At 55.8% G+C, this 20,615-nt stretch overlaps 2 protein-coding genes across 3 annotated transcripts in view; both read right to left on the bottom strand.

Annotated features, from left to right (window-relative positions):
- Positions 1 to 3,032: 3,032 nt before the first annotated feature.
- ACVR1B (activin A receptor type 1B) overlaps positions 3,033 to 20,615 on the bottom strand; it is an 18,280-nt gene continuing 697 nt past the window's right edge. The window contains exons 1-9 of one of the 2 annotated variants that reach the window (XM_032713404.1): positions 18,449 to 20,613; positions 12,040 to 12,279; positions 10,852 to 11,100; positions 9,524 to 9,754; positions 8,726 to 8,893; positions 8,030 to 8,186; positions 7,424 to 7,548; positions 6,638 to 6,768; positions 3,033 to 6,043 (exon numbers count right to left, since the gene is read on the bottom strand). In XM_032713404.1, coding sequence (XP_032569295.1) covers positions 5,918 to 6,043; positions 6,638 to 6,768; positions 7,424 to 7,548; positions 8,030 to 8,186; positions 8,726 to 8,893; positions 9,524 to 9,754; positions 10,852 to 11,100; positions 12,040 to 12,279; positions 18,449 to 18,455 — 1,434 coding nt within the window. In that variant the 5' untranslated portion in view covers positions 18,456 to 20,613 and the 3' untranslated portion in view covers positions 3,033 to 5,917. Of the gene's footprint in view, positions 6,044 to 6,637; positions 6,769 to 7,423; positions 7,549 to 8,029; positions 8,187 to 8,725; positions 8,894 to 9,523; positions 9,755 to 10,851; positions 11,101 to 12,039; positions 12,280 to 18,448; positions 20,614 to 20,615 lie in introns of those variants that run through there. The other variant, XM_032713405.1, reaches the window with a different exon arrangement.
- Positions 18,006 to 20,615, bottom strand: part of ACVRL1 (activin A receptor like type 1) — a 14,264-nt gene continuing 11,654 nt past the window's right edge. Inside the window, exon 11 of the mRNA XM_032713403.1 lies at positions 18,006 to 18,015. The gene's annotated coding sequence lies outside the window, so the exon portion shown is untranslated. The remainder of the gene's footprint in view (positions 18,016 to 20,615) is intronic.

Raw genomic sequence — 20,615 nt, 5'->3', positions numbered from 1 at the left:
ATGTCCCAGACCCCTTGGGGACGTCTCCGGTGGTGGCCTTGGCCGGTGAGGGGGAGCCGGGACACCGCGCGTGACCCGGGCTGTGCCAGCGCGGCCGCGAGGCCACTTCTGCTCCGGATGTCGGCTCCGCTCTCGCTTCCCCACAAGGCTCAGGAAGCGCCGCGGGGCCGGGGGGGAGCGTCGGGGCGGTGACGGTCCCAGCGCCACCGCAAGAGGCTTTTCCAGGGGCGTGGGGGCAGAGGGCCCCGTGTCCCACCAAAGCAGACATGGGGTACCCTGTGCCCTGCCCCCCCCATCCTCTCCAAAGCAGACCCGGGGTACCCTGTGCCCCGTCGCCCCCTGCCCTCCCCCTGCAGCAGAGCCCAGGGGGGCTGTGGGGACACGCCTGCCCCGGTGCCAGGGCCACGTACACCAGGGTGGGAGCCTGGCCCTGCGCCCCGAAAACTGCAAGGCAGGACGTGGGGAGGGAGCAGGACAGGACGAGGGGCTTGGGGGGCCGCTGTGGAACAGGGAAGATACCGCAGAATAACGTGGGGAGGGACCTGGACAGGACGTGGGGCTTGGGGAGGACACTGGGGTGGGGGCACAGGGACAATACCGGGGCAGGACGTGGGGAGGATCCGGGACAGGATGTGACGCCTTGGGGGACAACACTGGAGCGGGATGGGAACACTGGGAAGATGCTGGAGCAGGACGGGCCCGAAGTGAGGAGATGCTGGGGCAGGGCAAGGGGCTGGGGGCGGTCACCGGGCCAGGACCGGGACACCGGGGCGGGATAGGGACACGGAGCAGAGCTTTGGGGGCTCCCGGGGGCAGGACGGGGGGGACCTCGAGGCAGGACAAGAGCCCAAGAGAAGACGCCGGAGCAGCCCCGCCGGAGCAGCGACCGCGCGGGACGGGGACCCCGCGCACCCCCTCCCTGCTCTCCCCGCACCCCGGTTACCGCTTCACGGCGCCGGTTCCCGCACCGGCCCCGGTGCACAACCCCCCGAATCTCCTACCTTGCGCACGCGGGGCAGGGTCCCGCCGGCCGCCGCCAGCGCCCGGTACAGTTCGGCGGGGCCGGGGCTCTCCGGGGCCGCCGCCGCCGCGACCGCATCGTCCTTCGGCCGGAGCCGCCGCCGCCGCCGCCGCAGGGTCATGGCCGGGCCGGGCCGCCCCGAGCGCCGCTATATGGGCCCGGCGGGCGGGGACAGCGCGGGACGCGCCCGTTTCGGGGCAAAACACGCCCCTTTGTGGCTTAAACCGCGCCTATTTGTCTATAAACCGCGCCTTGGCGCGGGAAGCCCGGCCCCGTGTCCGGCATCGCCCCCGCCCCGGGTCCTGCGTGGGGACCATGTGGGGGATCCCGGGGGTCCAGCTGGGGGTCCTGGGCAAGGATTCCCTTGGGGTCCAGCGTGGGGGTCCAGGGGGAATGTCCTGCGCGGGGTCCAGCGTGAGCGATCAGGGGGAGGGTCCTGCGTGGGGTCCTGCTCGGGGACCCCGTGGGGTTCAGCGCGGGGGTCTGGGGGGGCTGCTGTGGGACAGCAGGGAGAAGGGGGAGGTGGTGACCGGGGGGTGCAGGGTGGGACACTGCCGGGGGTGTCACGGGTGGCACCGTGGGGTGCCAAGGAGGGGGCCAAGGGATTACCTCGGGGATGATTTTGGGGAGAAACCAGTGGGTTTCTGGGCGCAGAAGCGATGCCGCCCCCCCGACAGCTGCCACTGCATCCCCCCCCGGCCACCACCCGCCGCCAAAGCCGCATTTGGGATTTAACGGGAGGCAGGAGCTGGAGCAGGGGCGGCCACAGCCCCGGGCCCGGCTCCCAGCGGGGGCGGCCGGGGGGGGGATTTAAACCGTTCCTGCGCGATCCGTGCCCGCGCTGAGCCGGGACACGGGAGGAAAGAACAATTCCCGGAGGCAGCCGCGGTGTCTGGTGCGGACACGTCGCTCCGGCCGCCCCTCGCTGCGCCGCGCCGGGAGGCAGCGGGAATTTTCCAGCTGGAGTCGAGAGCTTTGCCCAAATGTTTGTTTAAAATTCGCCAAAAAAAATGAAGATCGTAACAATCCCACTGGCGTTCCACCCAAACCTCCCGCCCACAGCCCTGGCCTGGGGCTACCAGGAGGCAAAAGTTTTCTCCTGGAGCGGAGCTGCTCCGGGTTGGAAGTGCTGGGGAAAGGATGGGATTGAGCCCACCACCCCGTCCCGAGGCACCAACCCCCTGGGGATGAAGAGGAACATGCCATTCTGTTCCCGAAATCTGGTAATGATTTGGCCCTCTGGCTGAAGCCATCCCAGACTGTTTCCCCATCCCGTTTCCTAGAGGAGTAAAGACAAATTTTGCTTAAAAATTCCCCATATTCTCATCCCGCTGCTGCCTCTGCTTCCAGGACGGGGTTGGATTTTCCCAGGGACCACAGCAGGAGCTGCAGACAAAGCTGGGAATGAGGAGGGACGAGCCCAGATGGCGACTCCCCCTCCCCACCGTGTCTGAGCCCGGGGGGACCCCAGGCCCCGGCGGATTTTCCCCTTGATCCGCTCACAACAGGCTCGTTTGCAGGAGGCTCTAATTAGGGAGAATTAGTGGGGGCATTTTGCACAGCACCGGTTGCCCTTGGAGCAAACAGGATTTTATAGGGACATGGGGCGGTTTGCTCTGGGATTTATCCTTTCTGGAAGCTGTGGGAGATACAGGGATGCTCCAGGGGGATGCCCACTGTACCCACCACATCCCCAGGGATGCTTTGGGGGGGATGCCCACTGTACCCCCCCCCATACTCCCTCCTGCTCTGTGCCTGTCCCCAGAGAAGGAGCCCCCGAGTTCAGCTGCTCATCCCTGTGTGGGTTGGAAATCCCACCTTCCACCTGCTGGAAGCTGCATCTCCACCAGAAATGGGAATATTCAACATTAAAATGTCTTGACCGGGATTCTCAGAGAGATTATTTTACCTGTGGGGGACAAGCCCCCTCCCAGCCCCTTTTCTGGGGGCCCGAGATCTGCCCTGTGCTTCCCACCCCTCCCAGTGAACTGAGAGACTCCGACACCTCACGTGAATAAAACAAACTTTTAATAATGTACAGCAGAAATCGACAGCCTGGTTTTATATTAAACAAAAGATTTCCTATCTTACACCGTATGTACATTTGCATACTGAAGAGGTAAAGTGGCTAAGTGGCTATTTTCTTACAGTCCTTTGCTAAGAAAAAATGTACAAAACCAAACAAATCAAAGGGGCAGAGAAGTACCAAGAGTTCTGTCCTGCAGCCGCGTACCGCTGATGGGCCCCCCTCCTCGTCCTGCACCGGGCTCCCCTCGGGACTGCCTGGAATGCTGCTTTTTCCCAGAGCTGCTGCAAGGCTTTGGAGCCTGGCAGAGATTCCTATGTGCTGACTTTCCTATGTGCTCCCAGCCAGCTCGGGCGAGCGCTGGCACCCCCCGGACACGGCTTTGCATGAAAAGTGCTGTGTAAATGCTACATGGTCAGCGCTCCCGCCGCGGATCCTGCTTGGTCTTCCCCATCTCTGTCTCTCCCAGACAAGGCTTTTCCTTTCCTAGGATGCTGCTCACAGGGGTGTCGCCCTTCCCTCGTCCCTTCTGCCTGACCCGGGCCGACCCCGCGCGCCGGGCGCTGTTTGGTTTGGCGCTGAGGCAGGTGCATGTGTGGCTACAGTTGGAAGGGGGGGGAGTCAGTGCAAGTTCCGGAGCCTACGGAGCGTCCCTGGGAATTGGCCTGCAAGGTCACAGGGATGGGAGACCCGAGGGAGAGCCTGCAGTACCTACCAGTGGGGGACGACCCTTCCTGCCTGGCCCGTCCTTCCCCAGCTCCCAGGGCATCCCCGGGGCCTGTGCCAGCAGCTGGAGAGTCCTCAGTGCTGGGCAGTGCCCGCCAACCCCTGGGCTTCTAAACGCAGGTTTTCAGGGAAATGGAGACTGGTGGGAACCTCTGGCTGGGACTGGGAGCCGAGATAAACTGGGATGGGATGGGGAGCTGGACCCCGATCCCGCTCCGGGAGCTCCGTGCTGCTCCAAACTCCTCGGGGGGGGGGATGCAAAAGGGCTCCTAACACGATGCAAAAAACCACATTCCTCACTTTACACAAGGTCACAGACAGACGGGGGAGTCGGGGGGACACACGGACAGGGACACAGACAGCAAGAACAGAGGGACTGAAATAAAGATTTAACCCCGGCGGCCGGAGCAGAGATGAAACCTCACCTTAGAGAGCAGGAGCAAGGTCGGAGTAGAAACAGTTCCAGTGTAAATCGAGCTGTGCATTTGGTTTTTTTCCTTTTTTTTTTTTTTTTTGCAGTGATTTCTTTACAAACCAACAGGTCAAGAGGTAATAACTAGAGATTGTTTTTCTTCTCTTAGAAAGAATTAACAATATTCAAAAAAGTTAAAATCCAGACCCTCCCAGAAAATAATAATAATAACAATAATAATAATAATAACAACAACAATAATAAAAAAAAATAATAATCAAAACCACTCCAGTTAAAAGTTATGGCTTCAGAGTTCTCTACCGCAGACACTGACCTGACCCCCACACCACGACTGCCAAAATCAGCAGGGCAGCCTCAGCCCTCACTTCCATGTTCACTGCAGACAAGTCATCCCACCTCTTCCTCACCCGGATTCAACGTTGAATGAAAAAAAATCCATGCAGGCCCCCCCCCCCCCACCCCACACTTAAGACATGGCCACTTCCACATCAGGAGATATTTATACACCTATATTAAAAAGATGGACGTTGATTTCCCAACCCACACCCGCTGTCAGATCCTGCCCGGCGCCTTTGGGAGGTGCAGAGCACCCCCAGCACCCGGCATGCCGTGGATCAGACCCCAGAATTCTGCCTGGATGGTGGACTTGGGAATTGTGTTCCCAGGAGAACCGTCCCCTGCTTTCCCTGCAGGCCGGGCGCGGCGCCTGCTCCATCTCTGACACATCTCAGCTCCCCCCTACCAAGAATTACAAACCCCAGGGGCTCGAGACAAAAAAAAAAAAAAAAAACAAACCCCTGGATTCCAGGAGTGATTCTCAGTTCCTATTTTGTTTTGTCTTAAAAAAGGGACAGGGTGGCAGTGAGGTGACCTGGCGGGGACGTTCCCCGCCCGGGGAGCCGAGGATCCGCTCTGCAGCAGCCTGTCCAAGCTCCACAACGCTCACAACTCAGCACAGGAGAGCACCAGCAACAGCTCACAAACGGGACAACTCGAGATTTGCACATGCACAGGAAGCACGGACAGAGATGAGCCACCCCACGGGCAGACACCGGCACGGCTACGGAGGAGATGACCAGGCACAGGGACACGCGCGCCTCGCGCATGCAGACGCCGGCGCCCCGACGGCCGCCGGGGCGCTCAGCTGGACTTCTTCAAGCTTAAGAAAAAAAAGGAGGGGGGGGAGGAAAACGGTTTCGTGAAGCTGATCAACTGTTCCGGCTCAGCCTCTCAGAAAAGGGAGCACCATTTGTTTTCGCTTTTTTTTCCTGCATCGGCGCGCCAGTCCCTGGAAAAATCCTCAGAGCAACGGCAAGAAAAACCTTCCCTCTTCCCTTCCCACTCCCGGCAACCGGGCACCCCGGGGTTGGCCCCGACCCCGCCAAGGGGTGCCCGGCGCGCGCTGAACTTTACAGGGACTCCCGTTAAAGGAACAAAGAGTTACGATCATGGCTGAGATCCCTCGGGTGAAGTCCCCTCTCGAGTCTCCACGCTCTCAGGAGGTGATCACAAAAGGTTTCGGATTGTTTCATACCCAAGCAGGGAAGAAGAGCGGTTCCGTAGGCTCCGTCCCCCCCCCCGCCTCGCAGCCTGCAGGTCCCGCTGTCTGGTTGTAGCAGTAGGTTGGGCTGAAACACGAGGTAGGCCTCCATCACATGTCTACTCTAGCACGGCAGCTCCTGTGCAGTTTCTTCCTGCTGAGGCTCAGAGCCTAAATTTTCACATCTTCCTGGACGCTGAGCTGGGAGAGGGTTTTCTTGATGCGGAGGGCGGTGAGCCGGGCGGCTCCGTTGGCGTACCAGCACTCCCGCATCATCTTGCCCATCACCCGCAGTGCCTGGGCAAGAAACAAGGAGGGATATCAGTGCTCTGCTCTCCCCCAGGCCCCCACGTCGCTCTGCCAGGCTGCTGTTCTGCCTGGACGCTGGGACACCCTCCACACCCCCCAAAATCAGAGCTCAGCTTACAGCGCTCACTCTTTACTCACCTCATCGCAGGAGAATCATGGAATGGTTTGGGTTGGGAGGGACCTTAAAGATCATCCAGTCCCACCCCCTGCCACGGGCAGGGACACCTTCTACTAGCCCAGGTTGCTCCAAGCCCCGTCCAACCTGGGCTTGGACACTTCCAGGGATGGGGTAGCCACAGCTTCTCTGGGCAACCTGTGCCAGGGCCTCCCCACCCTCCCAGGGAGGAATTCCTTCCCAATATCCCATCTAACTCCACAGTGTAAAGCCATTCCCCCTTGCCCTGGTACCCCAGGCCTTTGTAAATAGTCTCTCCCCATCTTTCCTGCAGGCTCCCTTCAGGTACTGGGAGGTCACAATTAGGTCACCCCAAAGCCTTCTCTTGGCCAGGCTGAACAATCCCAGTTCTCTCAGTCTTTCCTCATGGCAGGGGAAGGGGAGGTGAGGATGGAAGCCGACCTTACCTCGTAGCTCTGCCACCAGTTGGGGATGTTCGGCCGTAATTTCTGATCACACACGACCTTCCGCATCTCCTCGATGGAAGGATCAGAGGGCACAAGGTCGTAGTAGGGGAGCTGATACTCCTCATGGATACCTGGAAGGCAGAGAGGGGGAAATGCAATTCCTGGAGAAGGAAATCACGGCCACAGAGCTCGCTGAAGGCAGGCGGGTCTGGGCTCCATGACTCACTGCTGAGATGCGTCAACACTTTGCACTTATTTAGAACAGAAGCGAAGAATCTGGGATTTGGGTTTACAGGAAAAATTCAGGGAAAATAAAATGCAGCTGCCCAAACTGGAACAGAGTCAGCGGGCTGGGATCAGCACCTCCCAGCACGGAGCCAGGGTCACCAGATCTCAGTGGCAGTGGGGCTGTCACACGTGGGACAGTGGGGCTGTCACACGTGGGACAGTGGGGCTGTCACACGTGGGACGGTGCTGCAGCTGCACGTGCCAAGACATCTATACTGATCTGGGGGAAAACCCCCACCAATGGGCACCACCACGTCCTTAAAATCCATCCAGAGGAACACCAGACACCAGTGGGAGCACCAAACCCCACGTCCCCACACTGGCCAGGCTCAGCAGCAGTCGTGGGTCACCTCTGTTCCTCCCTCAGTGGCAACACACAGGGACAGGTCCTCCCGCAGCCCTGCTCTCCCTCAAACCTCCCCAATACCAAAGGGAAGCCCAAGGCTGGGAGACCCAGGAGCAAGCAGAGCCCATGGTACAGGCACACCAAGGTGTTACCTCCTGCGTTGCACCTTCGGGCAATCTCCCAGTAGACCAAGCCCAAGGCGTAGATATCGGCACATTTAAATGAATCAAAATGCTTCATGTTGATGGTTTCATCCAAGACTTCTGGGGCCATGTATCTGCAGACAGAAAGGAACACCATGTTCATTCAGAGAGAGAATTCTCTGGAAGATAGTAACTGATCTTTTTTCCTCACACAGCACTTCCCAGCAGCAGACCAAACTCTGCATGGCACAGCCACCATCAGAACAGAACTGGGCCCCGTGGTCTAACGGAGCGAAGAAAATAACTCCTGAACAACAGCAGGCTGGGAAAAGAGGTAAAAAGAGGTTTTTGTGTCCCCAAAACACATCAGGTTCCCAAGAGCAGGTTGGCCAAGCCTGTTGCCAGGTACTACATACGCTCCCTGGTGCTGGGTTTATGTGGCTGGCCCACCCCTCTCAGACTGAAGGTACTGACATCCCTTTGGCATCAACGTGGGCACAGAGCTGTCCCTGTGAGACACTGGGAAACGTTGAGCACAGGGAATTCCCCCAGTGCTCAACCAGCAGCTCAGGCATTTCCAGTCTCACTCTGATGCCTGTGACTGTGTTTCCCTACCGTTTGGTGCCGACCCTCTGATTGGGTGCGATATCAATGGTGTCGGTGACGGAGTCGTGCCGGACAGCCAGGCCCAGGTCAGCGATGGCACACGTGCCGTTCTTCTTCACCAAGATGTTCTTGGACTTCAGGTCTCTGTGAGCAATCCCAGGTTTCCCTAAGAGAGCAAAACAAAAAGCAGCGAGGGTCAAACTGGGGAAATCCGTTCGCCGAACTGGCGCGGAGGCAGCGCCGGATTTCAGGGCGTTAAACCCGGTGTTGCAACACATTTTCCTGTTTGGATCCACGAGGGACCGGGGCAGGGCTGCGGTGGGAAAAGGCTCCGGTGGCGTTTCGGAGGTGCCGCTGATGCAGTGGCATCCAGAGGCCTCAAGGGGGACGTGAACTCCACGTCCCAGCACAGGCCCGGCCCTACCGACGTCAGGAGTTTGTGCTGGTGCTGCTGCCTGCGCTCACATCCCACCCAGGCAGCGCCAATTTTAGGATGGGATGTGAAATGGTGATATAACTCCCGGGAGCGAGCGCCAGGATAACCCACTTCCCAGCCAAAGCAGCCGCTCTATTTCTGGTCAGTAAGGACCAGCTGAAGCCGGGCTGACTCAGAGGCTCAGGCAGGGTTTGCTGGGCAGCACATCAGGCCCCCCCTGAGCAGTTCTGCTTTAGCCTCCCCTCGAGGATTCCCAGCTGGGCTCTTACCCTGAGTGCCCACGATCTCCATGTGCAGGTGGGCCAGCCCGCTGGCAGCAGACAGGGCGAGCTTGATCATGCCCTCGATGGTCACCGTGTAGCGGTTCAGGTAGTCGAAGAGGGACCCGTGCTCGTGGTAGTCGGAGACGAGCCACAGCTGAGTCCACGTCCCGTTATCTGCAGCAGGAAGGAGATGGAGCTCAGGCAGATCCCACACGGGGACCCCACACATCATGGAGCAGCCCCCACCCTTCTGGGACAGAGCAGAGCTGCTGGATAAGGCTGCACTCATCGGTCAGCCCGGGGCAAGTCAGGGATCAGAAATGGCTCCTATCAGAAAGAGCGTGGCCAGCAGGACCAGGGCAGTGACTGTCCCCTTGGGCTGGGTACTGGTGAAGCCACACCTCCAATCCTGGGGTCAGCTTTGGGCTCCTCACTCCCAAAAGAGACACTGAGGGGCTGGAGCATGTCCAGAGATGGGAATGGAGCTGGGGAAGGGGCTGGAGAACAAGGAGAAAGATCCAGAGAACACCTGAGGGAGCTGGGGGAGCTCAGCCTGGAGAAAAAGAGGCTCAGGGGGGACCTTCTTGCTCTCCACAACTTCCTGGCAGGAGGGGGGTGCCAGGTGGGGGTCGGGCTCTGCTCCCACGGAACAAGGCACAGGACAAGAGGAAGCGGCCTCAAGCTGTGCCAGAGGACATTTAGACTGGATATCAGGGAACATTTCTTCATGGAAAGGGGGACCAGGCACTGGAACAGGCTGCACCCTGGTGAAGCCTCTGCTCCCAGGCCCGAGGCACCTCTTACCTTTGTTATCTGCAGCAATAAACCCCAGGATGTTCTCGTGCCGCAGCATCACAGTTTGATAGATCTCTGCTTCCCTGAACCAGGAGCGCTCCTCACGTGAGGAGAAGATCTTCACGGCCACGTCGCCCCCACGCCACCTGCCTCGCCACACCTCCCCGAAGCGACCCTTGCCAATGATCTCCTGGAGGACAATCGTCCGAGCCACGGTGCGCTGGACAAACAGCGGCAAACCTGGGGGCAAGGGACGGGGCAGGAATGAATCCCTGTGGCAGCAGCAGAACCTCCTGAAAACCCAGAGGCTGGAGAACACCCTCAAACCCAGCAGGCTCCACGGCTGATAACAACCAGCAGCCTGAGCAAGGCCCAAAGCAGGGAATGGTGGTGGCTCCTGCGTGGGCTGTGCCACTGCTCAGGCAGCATCTGCATCTCGCTTTGAAGCAGAGGAGCAGTCAGGGAACTCCTGCTCCACGGCACATCAAAGGAATTTCAGCCTCAATATGCAAAGAATGGAACTCGTTTAAGTCAGGCTCTGCTAAAAAGCAGAAAACCCCCTGAATTTCTCTCGAGAAAGGAGTCCCAACGTCGCTGCCATCGCTTGTGGAGAGCACGGAGCTCACCTGCCCACAGGGTGCATGGAAGAGATCCCAAACACTTTATACAGAGCAGCAGATGTGCTGCTGAAGGTTTATTCCCTGGTCAAACATCAGGTTCTGACATTCTCTGCCTCTGTGGGTTTTCCTACAGTTTCCACCTGCTGCAAAATTCCTTTCCTTCTTTAACCCAACTGCTTTCCTGCTTCGAAGCCATGGCTAAATGATGACTTCCCATCTATTCCATGAATCCCACCTGAGGATTCCTTTTAAGTGTTACAGAAGTGAATACTGCACATCACCCACCTGGGAAGACCCAAGGATTCTCTGGGATAAAATGGGCTGTGCAAATGCACTGTTTGCACACTGTTAAACGTTCACCTGCTTGGGTCTTTCCCATTTTCCTGTCAGCTTTGATGCAGGTGACATGCTGCATCCTCCTCTGAAAGCCAGTAATGCACAGCTTAGCAGTTAACTGCTGTTTCCAACCCAAATCCAGTCCCAAGGCTAAACTGGGAAGAGATGCAGCTGCCTGAGGTATCCTCTTGCAGTTAAGGAGCTGAACTATTGCTCTTACCTGAACACTGACACAGGGTGACCACACGACTGAATTTAACCATCCCTCCAGGTTACTCATGCCAAACACCCTGAACACCCCTGTGCAAAGCTGTGGCAACCACGAGCCCAAAGAGACAACTCCAAGTTCTCCTCCCTCACTTCCCGCCATCCCGCAGTTACCTGAGCCCGAGCCGGAGGTGGAGAGGTCGTAGACCAGATCCTGCAAGGTCTTATCCTTGGAAAGGCACATTTCACAGGAGGGGTCCTCCATGTCGAGCCGCTGGCGGTTGTGATAGACTCGCTGGTGGTGATGGAACACAAAGACCACGATGATCATGACGACGAACACGAGGAACACGGGCCCGGCGATCACCGCCACCAGCTCCACGGGACCCCAGCTCGACGGGGGCTCGTTGTCCTTCAGGTGCCCTGGGCAGGAAAGGGAGAAAAAGAACAGACAGTTTGAGAAAATGATCACTCCGTTGAGGGCTTTCTTCTTGGGTTTTAATTATTCTCTCAGAGCCTGGACAATTTTAGCTCACTGCTCCGGGGACGCGGCAAGCAACAGCATCAACATGGGGCTGACCGAGGCACCAGGCAGGCAAAATGCAGCTGGAACCCCCAAAAGAAAATGGACCTGGGATCAGGGATCATGGGTATTCACTGTTTTAGAGGATGGGAGCCTGTCCTGGGCTGAATCTTTCAGAACAGTCTGCAGTTCACCTCCCACTTGAACTCAACCAGTCGGTCAGGGCTCATTGCTCCCCCTCTGCCCTTTGCCCTGCAACAACCAATGAACCTGCACCCGAAGGCAACAATTAAATTTTTGTCATTTTGAGCCCAAATAAGACCTCCCCCCCCACTCCTGAGGAAAATGACACTGCAGTCTCCACAGCACCCACTAGAAACCAGCCCAAAATGGAGAGGAGGAGGTAGGAGGAAGCACCACGTGCCCTCTGTGTCCCAGGAATGAGAAGCAGACATTTCCCACACCCTCACTCAGAGGCAGGGCTGCTTCCCCTTCGTGTATTCTGAGCCCAGGCACCCTCCACCCCACACACACTTTGCTCTGAAGCTGCTGCAACGTTCCCATACTCGTGCTCAGCACTGAAAAGATCTGGAGTCCTGGAAAGGAAGCAACTCCAGCTGATAAAGGCAGGTCCAGCTCAGGGCGGGCTGTGCCCGGGGAACACGCACGTTCCCATTTTAATTTGAAGTAGTTTGTCATTTCCACTTTACAGACGAAGGAAATAAACCCAGTGCTCAAGTTCACAAGTGAAAACAGGGCTGAGAACTCCGAATTCCCAATCCCAAACAGCTCCTCTCCTCCCCGCTCCAAACACACGATTTATCCCGCTCCCCACTCACCGCTGGGAACCATTAAATCAATTTTGTTGCAGAAATCGGAGTAGCAGCAGTGAGTGTTCCGCAGGTCCTCCGAACTCAGGCAGTAGAAGGGCTTCCCAGCAGGAATCAACTTGGCCTCGGGAATGCAGGTCCGGACGTGGTGTTTGACCCCGTCCAGGTTGAAGACCGAGACCATGCAGGCGCCGTCCGTCTCACAGGTGGAGTTGGCTTGTTTGCAGTCGGAGCACAGACATGTCAAAGCTGGAAACACAACAAGAGCAAGCCCTTAGAACCCACCAAGAGCGAAAGCACAAATGAGAGGAAACCTTCCTCAAACCTTCCTCACACTCCCCGTTTCACAGGGGCCGTTCTCAGCCTCCGGAAGAACCGGCCTGAAGAACAGCACAAGTCACGCTCAGGATTTCAGACCTGCAAGAACCCAATTTCAGCACGAAACCCAGCGTGGAGCCAGAGGAGCCTTTCCAGGAGGTGCCTGCCCAGGCAGCCCTTTGCCTGCCCCTGTTGCAACCACCACCAGCCGTGCCCCGAGTCACCCCTGCAAACTGGGCGAGATCCACTCCCAGCCCAACCTCTGGTCAGGCTCAAACCAAACACAACAATTACTCCAGCTGATGGATGTGATTCCACCAGGACTGGCTGCCCAGGCTCCAGGAGGAGCTGCCTGATCCAGGCTGGCAAGGGACGACCACCCGGGCTCCAGGAGACCAGGAGCAGCTGGCAGATGCCAACCCAAACCCCATCCCAGCCGACTGCACGAGCCAAGCGTGCTACACCCAGCTAGATCAGCCACTTATTTAGCAACTGCTTTCCTGATCCGAGACACTACCTTGGGGTCAAATAAATTCCTGGCTTTTTGCCCGCTCCCCACGAAGATTATTCGGGTAAAAGAGCGAAGGAGAAACTCCGAGGCAGATTCCCACATTTTTCCGCCTCCCAGCTGTCACTGTGCTTTTCTCAAGCTGCCTGAAAAACTGTAAGCAAATCCCCAGGCCCTGCCATCCTTGGGAACAAAGAGGAATCCAACAATGTCAAGAAGAAGGGTGGGGCTTGTTTAGCAGCACGCCGGGTTTTCTCCAGCTTTCATCAGCTCTCCCAGCCTCCCCGGAGGGAACCCGAAACCTGTCCTTACCCGCTGCAGAAATGGGCTTTCGGGTGGGGAGGGTTTCAAGAAGGGTTTGAAAAGACACAAGTGCCACAGTTGACTCTCCCCAGGCTGATCTGAACCTTCTCGGGGTAAAGTCACACGACAGCCTCAGCACTCTGCCGTGTTTGGGGCCACGTTACCTCGAGTTTAACAAAAAACAAGCTGGTCCTGATTTACTCGGGGTTCCTTCAGGAGGAAGACACCCATTAGCCCTCATCCCAGAGTCCTGGGTAAATCAATCAGCCTAATTGCATTACTGTTCACTTAATTCTCCCTGGACGCTGCTCCTCGTTTTCCAGCTGTTGTTGTGAACTGTTCCAGACGAGCTAAATGTGGCTGCTGGTGAGTTTGGAACCAACGGATTCAAAATTGCAGTGAAAAAGCCTGTGACCAGTGACAGGACCTGAGGGAACCTCTGGAGTTGTGTCAGGAGAGCTTTAGGTTGGATCTCAGGAAAAGGTTCTTCCCCCCCGAGGGTGGTTGGCACTGAACAGGCTGCCCAGGGCAGTGGGCACAGCCCCAAGGCTGCCAGAGCTCCAGGAGGGTTTGGATGATCCTCTGGAGCACAGGGTGGGATTTTGGGGTGTCCTGGGCAGGGCTGAGGGTTGGACTGGGTGGTTCTTGTGGGTCCCTTCCAGCTCCAGAGATTCCATGAGTCTACAACTCCATGATTAAAACCCAGAGTGAGAAACCTTCAAAAAGCCTCACGAGCAAACCTCACTTACTACCATGTGCTCAGCACAGGCCAGGGAAAAGGGACACGGGACAGAAAATGGACAGGGAAAACCTTCAGACTGATCCATGTGGAGAAGGGTGGAGAGCACCCATGGATTCAGCAGATTCTATGAGGAAACTTAATAAGGAAAGGAAAAGACCCCTCCACTGATGTTCACCTCAAAGAGCTCCGAGATCAGAGTTTTTCTGTGGTCAGCAGAGCACAGACAAGACAATTCTGAAAAATACAAACACTTGGGGGAACAAAGGTTGGTGATAAAGGAGATTTTATGAACACTCAAGATGGCAAAGAGCAGCCAGGGCACATTCCTGCCTTCATGTCTTACTTAAAAGGAAATGGTGTTTTAAAGCATCTCCCTTATTACTTATCAAAAACTCGAGGTACAAATTAAAAACATTTAACCCACACACATCTCACCATGTAGGTTCTTTTCAGTTTGATTTAGATACAACAAACCTGAACTTTGTTCCTGTTAAGACTCATTTCTGAGGTCTCAATCCCAAGATTCAGACTGTGGCAGTTTGGCTTCCAGAAGCTCCCAAGTAAACAAAGCACTTCAATGCACCAATAAAACTGATTTTGTAAACATCTGAGTGAAGTATCTGGCCTGAAACCGAGCATGCCTTTGAGAGGGAAAGCAGAGGAGCTGGTTGTGTCTGCTCAGTTGCATTTGTAGGATTAAAAAATAATAAAAAAAAAAATCAGTTTACCTGCAAGGTACGATACCAGAGCCCCGGCGCAGAGACAGACTGAGATCCTTATCTGTTCTGTGCAGAAAGCCAAAATTTCCTGCTAAGGAGGGGGATGCCCCACGGCCTCCTCTCACCCCATTCCCCCTCTGAGACAACTGCTCTTTTTTAACTTCAATTCTACTGTTTGCACCTCAAAAATCCCCAGGGTGGGAGAGCAGCGGGAACAAAGAGCACGGGGAGCCTTCAGCACACACACGTCTGTGCTCCTTTACAATTCTCATCAGCGACCCTCAAGGGGCTTTCCAGATATTTCTGGCCAGAACCTCCAGGCTGCAGGCAGGAACTCTCCAATTTTCTGTGTGTGCCAGGGAGGAAAGGCCTGTCTGCACCGGGAAGCTCCCGGCAAAGAGCAGAATTACAGGGCAACCCGTGCAGGCCCAGCAGCTCCGGCTCGATCAAACCAGGAGGAAAAATTCTTCTCCCATCAGTAACACCAGAAGCCAGGCAAAAGGAAGGGTTGTTTGCCCCTGGGTGGGGGTCAGGAGATGGCCAGGGAAGCAGAGCCCCCCCCAGGTATCTCTTGGGTGCTCTGGGAGCAGCCAGGGCGAAGCAGGAGGAGACAAGAAGCGGATAAAAGGATTTTTCATGCCAACAGCATTCTTTTTTTCTTGGGGAAGAAAAGCTCCTATTGAGCAAAACATATAATCCACTTAATAAAAGAAACTGCCTGGGCTGAAGGAAATAGATGGGGTGAAGGAAAACAAAGAGCAGTTCCCAGAGCTGGGGAGGCACATTCCCCCCTCCGGAGCGCCCGGGGACGAGTCTGCGTGGAAGGAGCGAGTGGAGCTGGAGCAGAGCCCGCTCCATGAGCTCCCCACACGGACACCCCACTCCCAGCCCAGCCCAGCCCTGCACAGACACTGTTTGAACAAGCCCAGCGTTGAGCTGCAGGTCCTGGGGACGAGGCTTTGTTCTCCTGGAGAGATGGAGCAGGTGGGTGTTTACACGGAGCAAAACGGGGCCTCTCTGCTCCCCAAAAAACAGAGAGGGCAGTCGGCGCTGCCAAAGGACAAACTCTCCTTCATCCTGGACTACCCCAGCCCAGGGCTCAACTCCTCCAAACCCAAGAACTGCTTCTGCTCCCTGTGATGTTCCCAGATTCCAGCCCCAACAGGATCCCAGGGAATGGAGGTGTCTGTGTCCTCTGCTTCAACCACAGTAGCGAGGAAAACACGAGCAGGGCCTCTCCCACCAAATCCCCCCACTCAAAGCAACCTAAATTCCCACAAGGGATCCAAACAAACAGGTGGGGGGGGGCTGTGGATTCGAGCTCTGTGCTCCAGGGGGACTCAAACACCGAGCTCTGACAGGCAAAGAACATTTCTCCTCCTTTCCCAGCAACTCTCCGAGCTCGTTTTGCACACATTCATCCTCGCACAGGGTTTCTCATGTGTCAAGATGTCTCTGCAGCGAGACAGGGGAAAGTTTCACAGCAAAACCTCCTGCAGTGGTGGCAACCACCTCCTGGAATGCGTTTTCCAGCTCCTCCCCAAAGCACAGGGAGCAAGATGCCATTTTCTCAGGGCTGAACTCTACCTGATCAAGATGTATGAAGATAATTAACCTGAAGACGAGTATCGGTAAAATTGCCAATAACCACCCACGTATTTACCAGATAAACAGATTTTTTTGCTGCTGTTCTTTTTCAACAGTTCGAGTCCGGGCTGGAAGAACGACTCCCCTGACTTTGAGCCTTTCCAAGGCTCTGCAACAGGAGCTGCAATTTATTGTGTCTCTGTGCAGCACCAAACTTAATGAGCCCCACTCTGGGAGTGCTGGTTTCGTGCTGCAGCAGCACAATGTTAGCAAGAGAAATGGGAAACAATTGGCTTTGTAGCTCTGCTGCTTCTTCAGATGCTCTAATGAAGAGGGACGTGTGTAAACACGCTTGGAAAACAGAAATATCTGTCAGTGTTTGGCTCTGTGCTGTGCTGAAATAAAGAATAACCTTTATCACAGAGGGTTAGGAATAAAATCTGTTCCCCTCGTGCTGAGGGAGCAGAGGTCTGTCCAGCTGTCCCTTTGTGCTCCATGTTCAGCTGCACCACCCCAGGAACAGCCCTCCAAGAAAACAACCAGCTCCCCTTCCAAAAATCTGGGCTGAGGGCAGACTGAGCCATCTGATGAAAGCTTTAAAGACAAAGATTCACTTGCCATTATCATGGAATCCTGGAATGTTTTGGGTTGGAAGGGGCCTTAAAGATCACCCAGCCATGGGCAGGGACACCTTCCACCAGACCAGGCTGCTCCAGCCTGGCTTTGGACACTTCCAGGGATGGGGCAGCCACAGCTTCTCTGGGTAACCTGTGCCAGGGCCCCACCACCCTCCCAGGGAGGAATTTCTTCCCAATATCCCACCTAACCCTCCCCTCTGGCAGTTTGAAGCCATTCCCCCTCATCCTGGCACTCCAGGCCCTTGGAAATAGTCTCTCTCCCCCTTTCCTGCAGGTTCCCTTCAGGTCCTGGAAGGCCACAATGAGGTGACCCCAAAGCCTTCCCTTCTCCAGGTTGAACAATCCCAACTCTCCAGCCTTTCCTCGTGGCAGAGCTGCTCCAGCCCTCTGATCACCTTGGTGGCCCTTCATATTCACATTCACCTCAGTTCTTCTGCAGCCTGGCACCCACAACTGGGGTCCCTACACCCCTTGCTGGGACACATCTGAGTCCAAAGTGACCCCTCCAGTGTCTCCCCCAAGTCCCAGACCCAGCTCCACCTTCACCCACCGCCTCCAAAATCACTGCTTTTGGATGCTCCCACAGCCTGTTTCCTCACAAAGCAGCTGGACAAACGAGCCCAGATCTGCCCTTCCACAGACACAGCACCACCACCCCGAGTACCTTCCCTACATCTCGCTGCCCCTTCAGCTTCTCCTGCTATTTTGGGTGCAAACATCTCTTCTGCTTCTTGCTGGGTGCTTATGAAATCTACTGACCCGCTGCTGCGAAACGAAACGGAGTTAAAATTAGCTGCAAAAAAAAAAAAAGGCAAGGAAAAAAAAAAAAAAGCAGCACTTTTCACGCAAGTCATCCAGAAACTAAACATTATCCTGGGATATTTCAAGCTGGAAATAAGAGTCTCAATTTCTTTGAGCTGGCTGCAGTCCCCTGGCACAGGTTGGACCTGACGTGAAGGCTGCACGGCTGAGTAGAAAACACACGAAATGGAAAAAAAAAAAATAAGAAAAGGCAGGAAGAATGTGCCTTTAAAGTGCAGAACTTTCCCTGCATCGACTCAAGGAACACAAAGGAGCTTCCAGATGAATTGTAAATAAGGAATTGACAGGAGTCTCATCATTAAGAGGGTAATTAGAAGAAGCCTTGATGTTTCTGCTGCTGCTCTTCCACTCAGAACACAGATATGTGGCTCCGAATTCCCTCTCCAGGCTCTGGTCTGACACCCATTTTGTGTTTAAACTCGTCAGGAAACCAGCTGAGGAGCCACCAGACCACACCAGTGCTGTGGAAGAACATCCTGCACCCCTGATGCCCAGGTCATTATCGAAGTTCCAACACTTCAAACCCATCTTGGCTTTTCTCAGGCAACTTGGCTTTTCCAGAGTACAAATAAGTTGTTTAACGTGTGGTCTATATTCCCACATCCAGCAATCCACCTGTACTTCCAAAAAGCCCACAGAAGGCAGCAAGGCTACCAAGGGGATTTAAAGTGCAGGGAAGGTTGTTTTGCTGCTGAAAATAAATAAATATATGTCCGCAAGCAAAGCACAGGGAGGCCGAGAGCCAGGGGCTTAAACCAGGGGGGGACAAGAGAGCTCCCACCTGGCATTTCACCCCTGTAAAACTCTCGTGGAGGAGCAGTTCCTGGCCATTCTGCTCAGGGCAGACACGTTCCCACTGGTCACCACCACCCAGTGAACTTTGCTTGCTGAGAGAACTGACGTTTGCCTTCGCTCCTTTCGCAACAGCCATTTCCGGAGCATCCACTCCTGGCAGCGCCCGGCGTATCCAGGGAGAAAAAAAAAAACCCAACCCAAGCTGTCTGGCCAAGGAGCTGGAGGAGTTCAAGAATGCTTGTTGGACACTGTTTCTAATTTCCAGTCAGAGAAAGGCTTTCTTGGAAAGTTGTAGGATGTCAGTTACGGACGGCGCTGGGGGGGGGGGGGGGTTTGCCTGATTTAACCGGGTAAATATTTGCAGCAGGTGTTAATGATAAAATCTGCTGCCCCAAATTGTTCTCCATGGTGGGGTTTTTTGCTTTATTTCAAGCAAAGCTGACCTGCAACACCCCGGAACCACCACTGCAGAGGCACCTTTCTTGATTCTTTTCCTTTTTTTTTTTTTTTTTTAAAGGAAGGGGCTGGAGGGGTGTTTTCTGCTCTGTTTGCTGGCACACAGAGGCTCAGGCTCCCCAGCACTGCAGAAATTCGGATGTTTTTCCAGCCTTCCCTGAAACAAGCAGCTGCTAAAGCTGTGGTATAAAGCACAATAGTGAGGGCAGCCCCGGCACGCGGAGCGTGCATCATGGCTGCTCCAGCAGCAAACAATTCCCAGGGTGATTCCCTGTTCCCTGCCATCCTGCCCCTCGCTCCAGGAGCACAGCTCCCTCAAATCCAGGCTGAGCTCACACCTTGGACTGAATAAAACCATTCAGTGCACACTGAGCGGAAACAATAGTCACTCACAGAGGCCAAAATCAAAGGCACCGGGAGTCGCCGAGTTTCCAGGGGATTCGTGCAGTCAAGTGGCCCTTTCCTGTTTACTAATTATGATTTTTTTTTTTTTAATAAACACCATCTTGCACCTAAGTGAGAGCCTGAGAGCAGCCGTGCAGTGAGTCTCATCTGATCCTGCTCTGCCAGAGGAACTGAAACCCCTTCCTCAGGCTGGGTTTTACCTGAGGTTACACCAAAGCACAGCCCTTCTCCCCCCTAAAACACAATTCCATTCCCAAATTCCCAGGACCTCACGGGCAAACAAACCCTCACCTGCTGCCCAGGTGAGGTTTAAAGCCATTTTCTGTGGCTCTGACAAGTCCAGATCTGCACACACACAGAGTTATTACCCTCTGACGGCCGGCTGGGAATGCAGAACCCGAAGAGTGAGAGGTTGGGGAGGAGGAGAAAAATATTCCTGTCGGAACAGGCACCCGAGTTACACAACAGCGATCGCCCCGACAGCCACGGAGCTGGACTGTGCTGGGCAGCCTTGGACACCGGAGGCCACGGCCACCAGCCCGTCCTCTGTCCCCTGAGGGATGCTCAGAGATCCTTCAGGCCCCTCCTCTGGAGAAAAGGGCCCAGCTCATCCCAAACCCAGAGCCAAGACCCCTCGCTCGTCCCCCGGGAGTGGCAGGACCCCGCCAGGTAAAGGAAAGGGATCAGCACGGAACAAACGACCGACACAAAGAGTTTTCCCTCCCTCCAAACAAATATTTACAGTTGTTCCTACCCAGAGGCTCAGGGCTGGGAAAGGTTTCCTTAAAACCTTTCCTTAAAACCCCAAACCGCAGGTTCTGGGGGGCTGGAAGTTACGGACACACCGTGATCTCCAGGGCAGGGGGGGCCACCAAAGCCCCCCCAGGACGGGTCACAGGATGATGGGAAGAGGTGACAAACTCCACAGGCTCCACAAAAAGAGGGTGGCACTTCCCACCCTGGGCTGACCCGCTTCTCAGTGCCAAGCCCAAAACACCTCTGGGACCCACCCCCAGGAGCCCCCCCAAGCCCATCCTCACTCTGAGAGAAGCCCATAAATCCCAGTTTCCTTCGTTATCCCCTCAAGCCAGGCTGGAGGCTCCCAGATCTCTCCCCAAGGTGAGCACGGGCCTCGGTGGAGCATCCCCTGGCACCACAGGACCCCCCAGCACTGGGAGCTGACCCCCAGCCCCAATTGCTGTTGTCCCCCCCCCGGACATCTCAGATGGGGAAAGGGACACCCCCCAAAACCAGCTCCAGGGTCCTCTTTGCACCACACACCCCTGTGAGCC

Source organism: Chiroxiphia lanceolata, chromosome 30 (assembly GCF_009829145.1).
Source record: "Chiroxiphia lanceolata isolate bChiLan1 chromosome 30, bChiLan1.pri, whole genome shotgun sequence".
NCBI classification, from domain to species: domain Eukaryota; kingdom Metazoa; phylum Chordata; class Aves; order Passeriformes; family Pipridae; genus Chiroxiphia; species Chiroxiphia lanceolata.
This window is presented reverse-complemented; position numbering and strand designations above follow the sequence as displayed.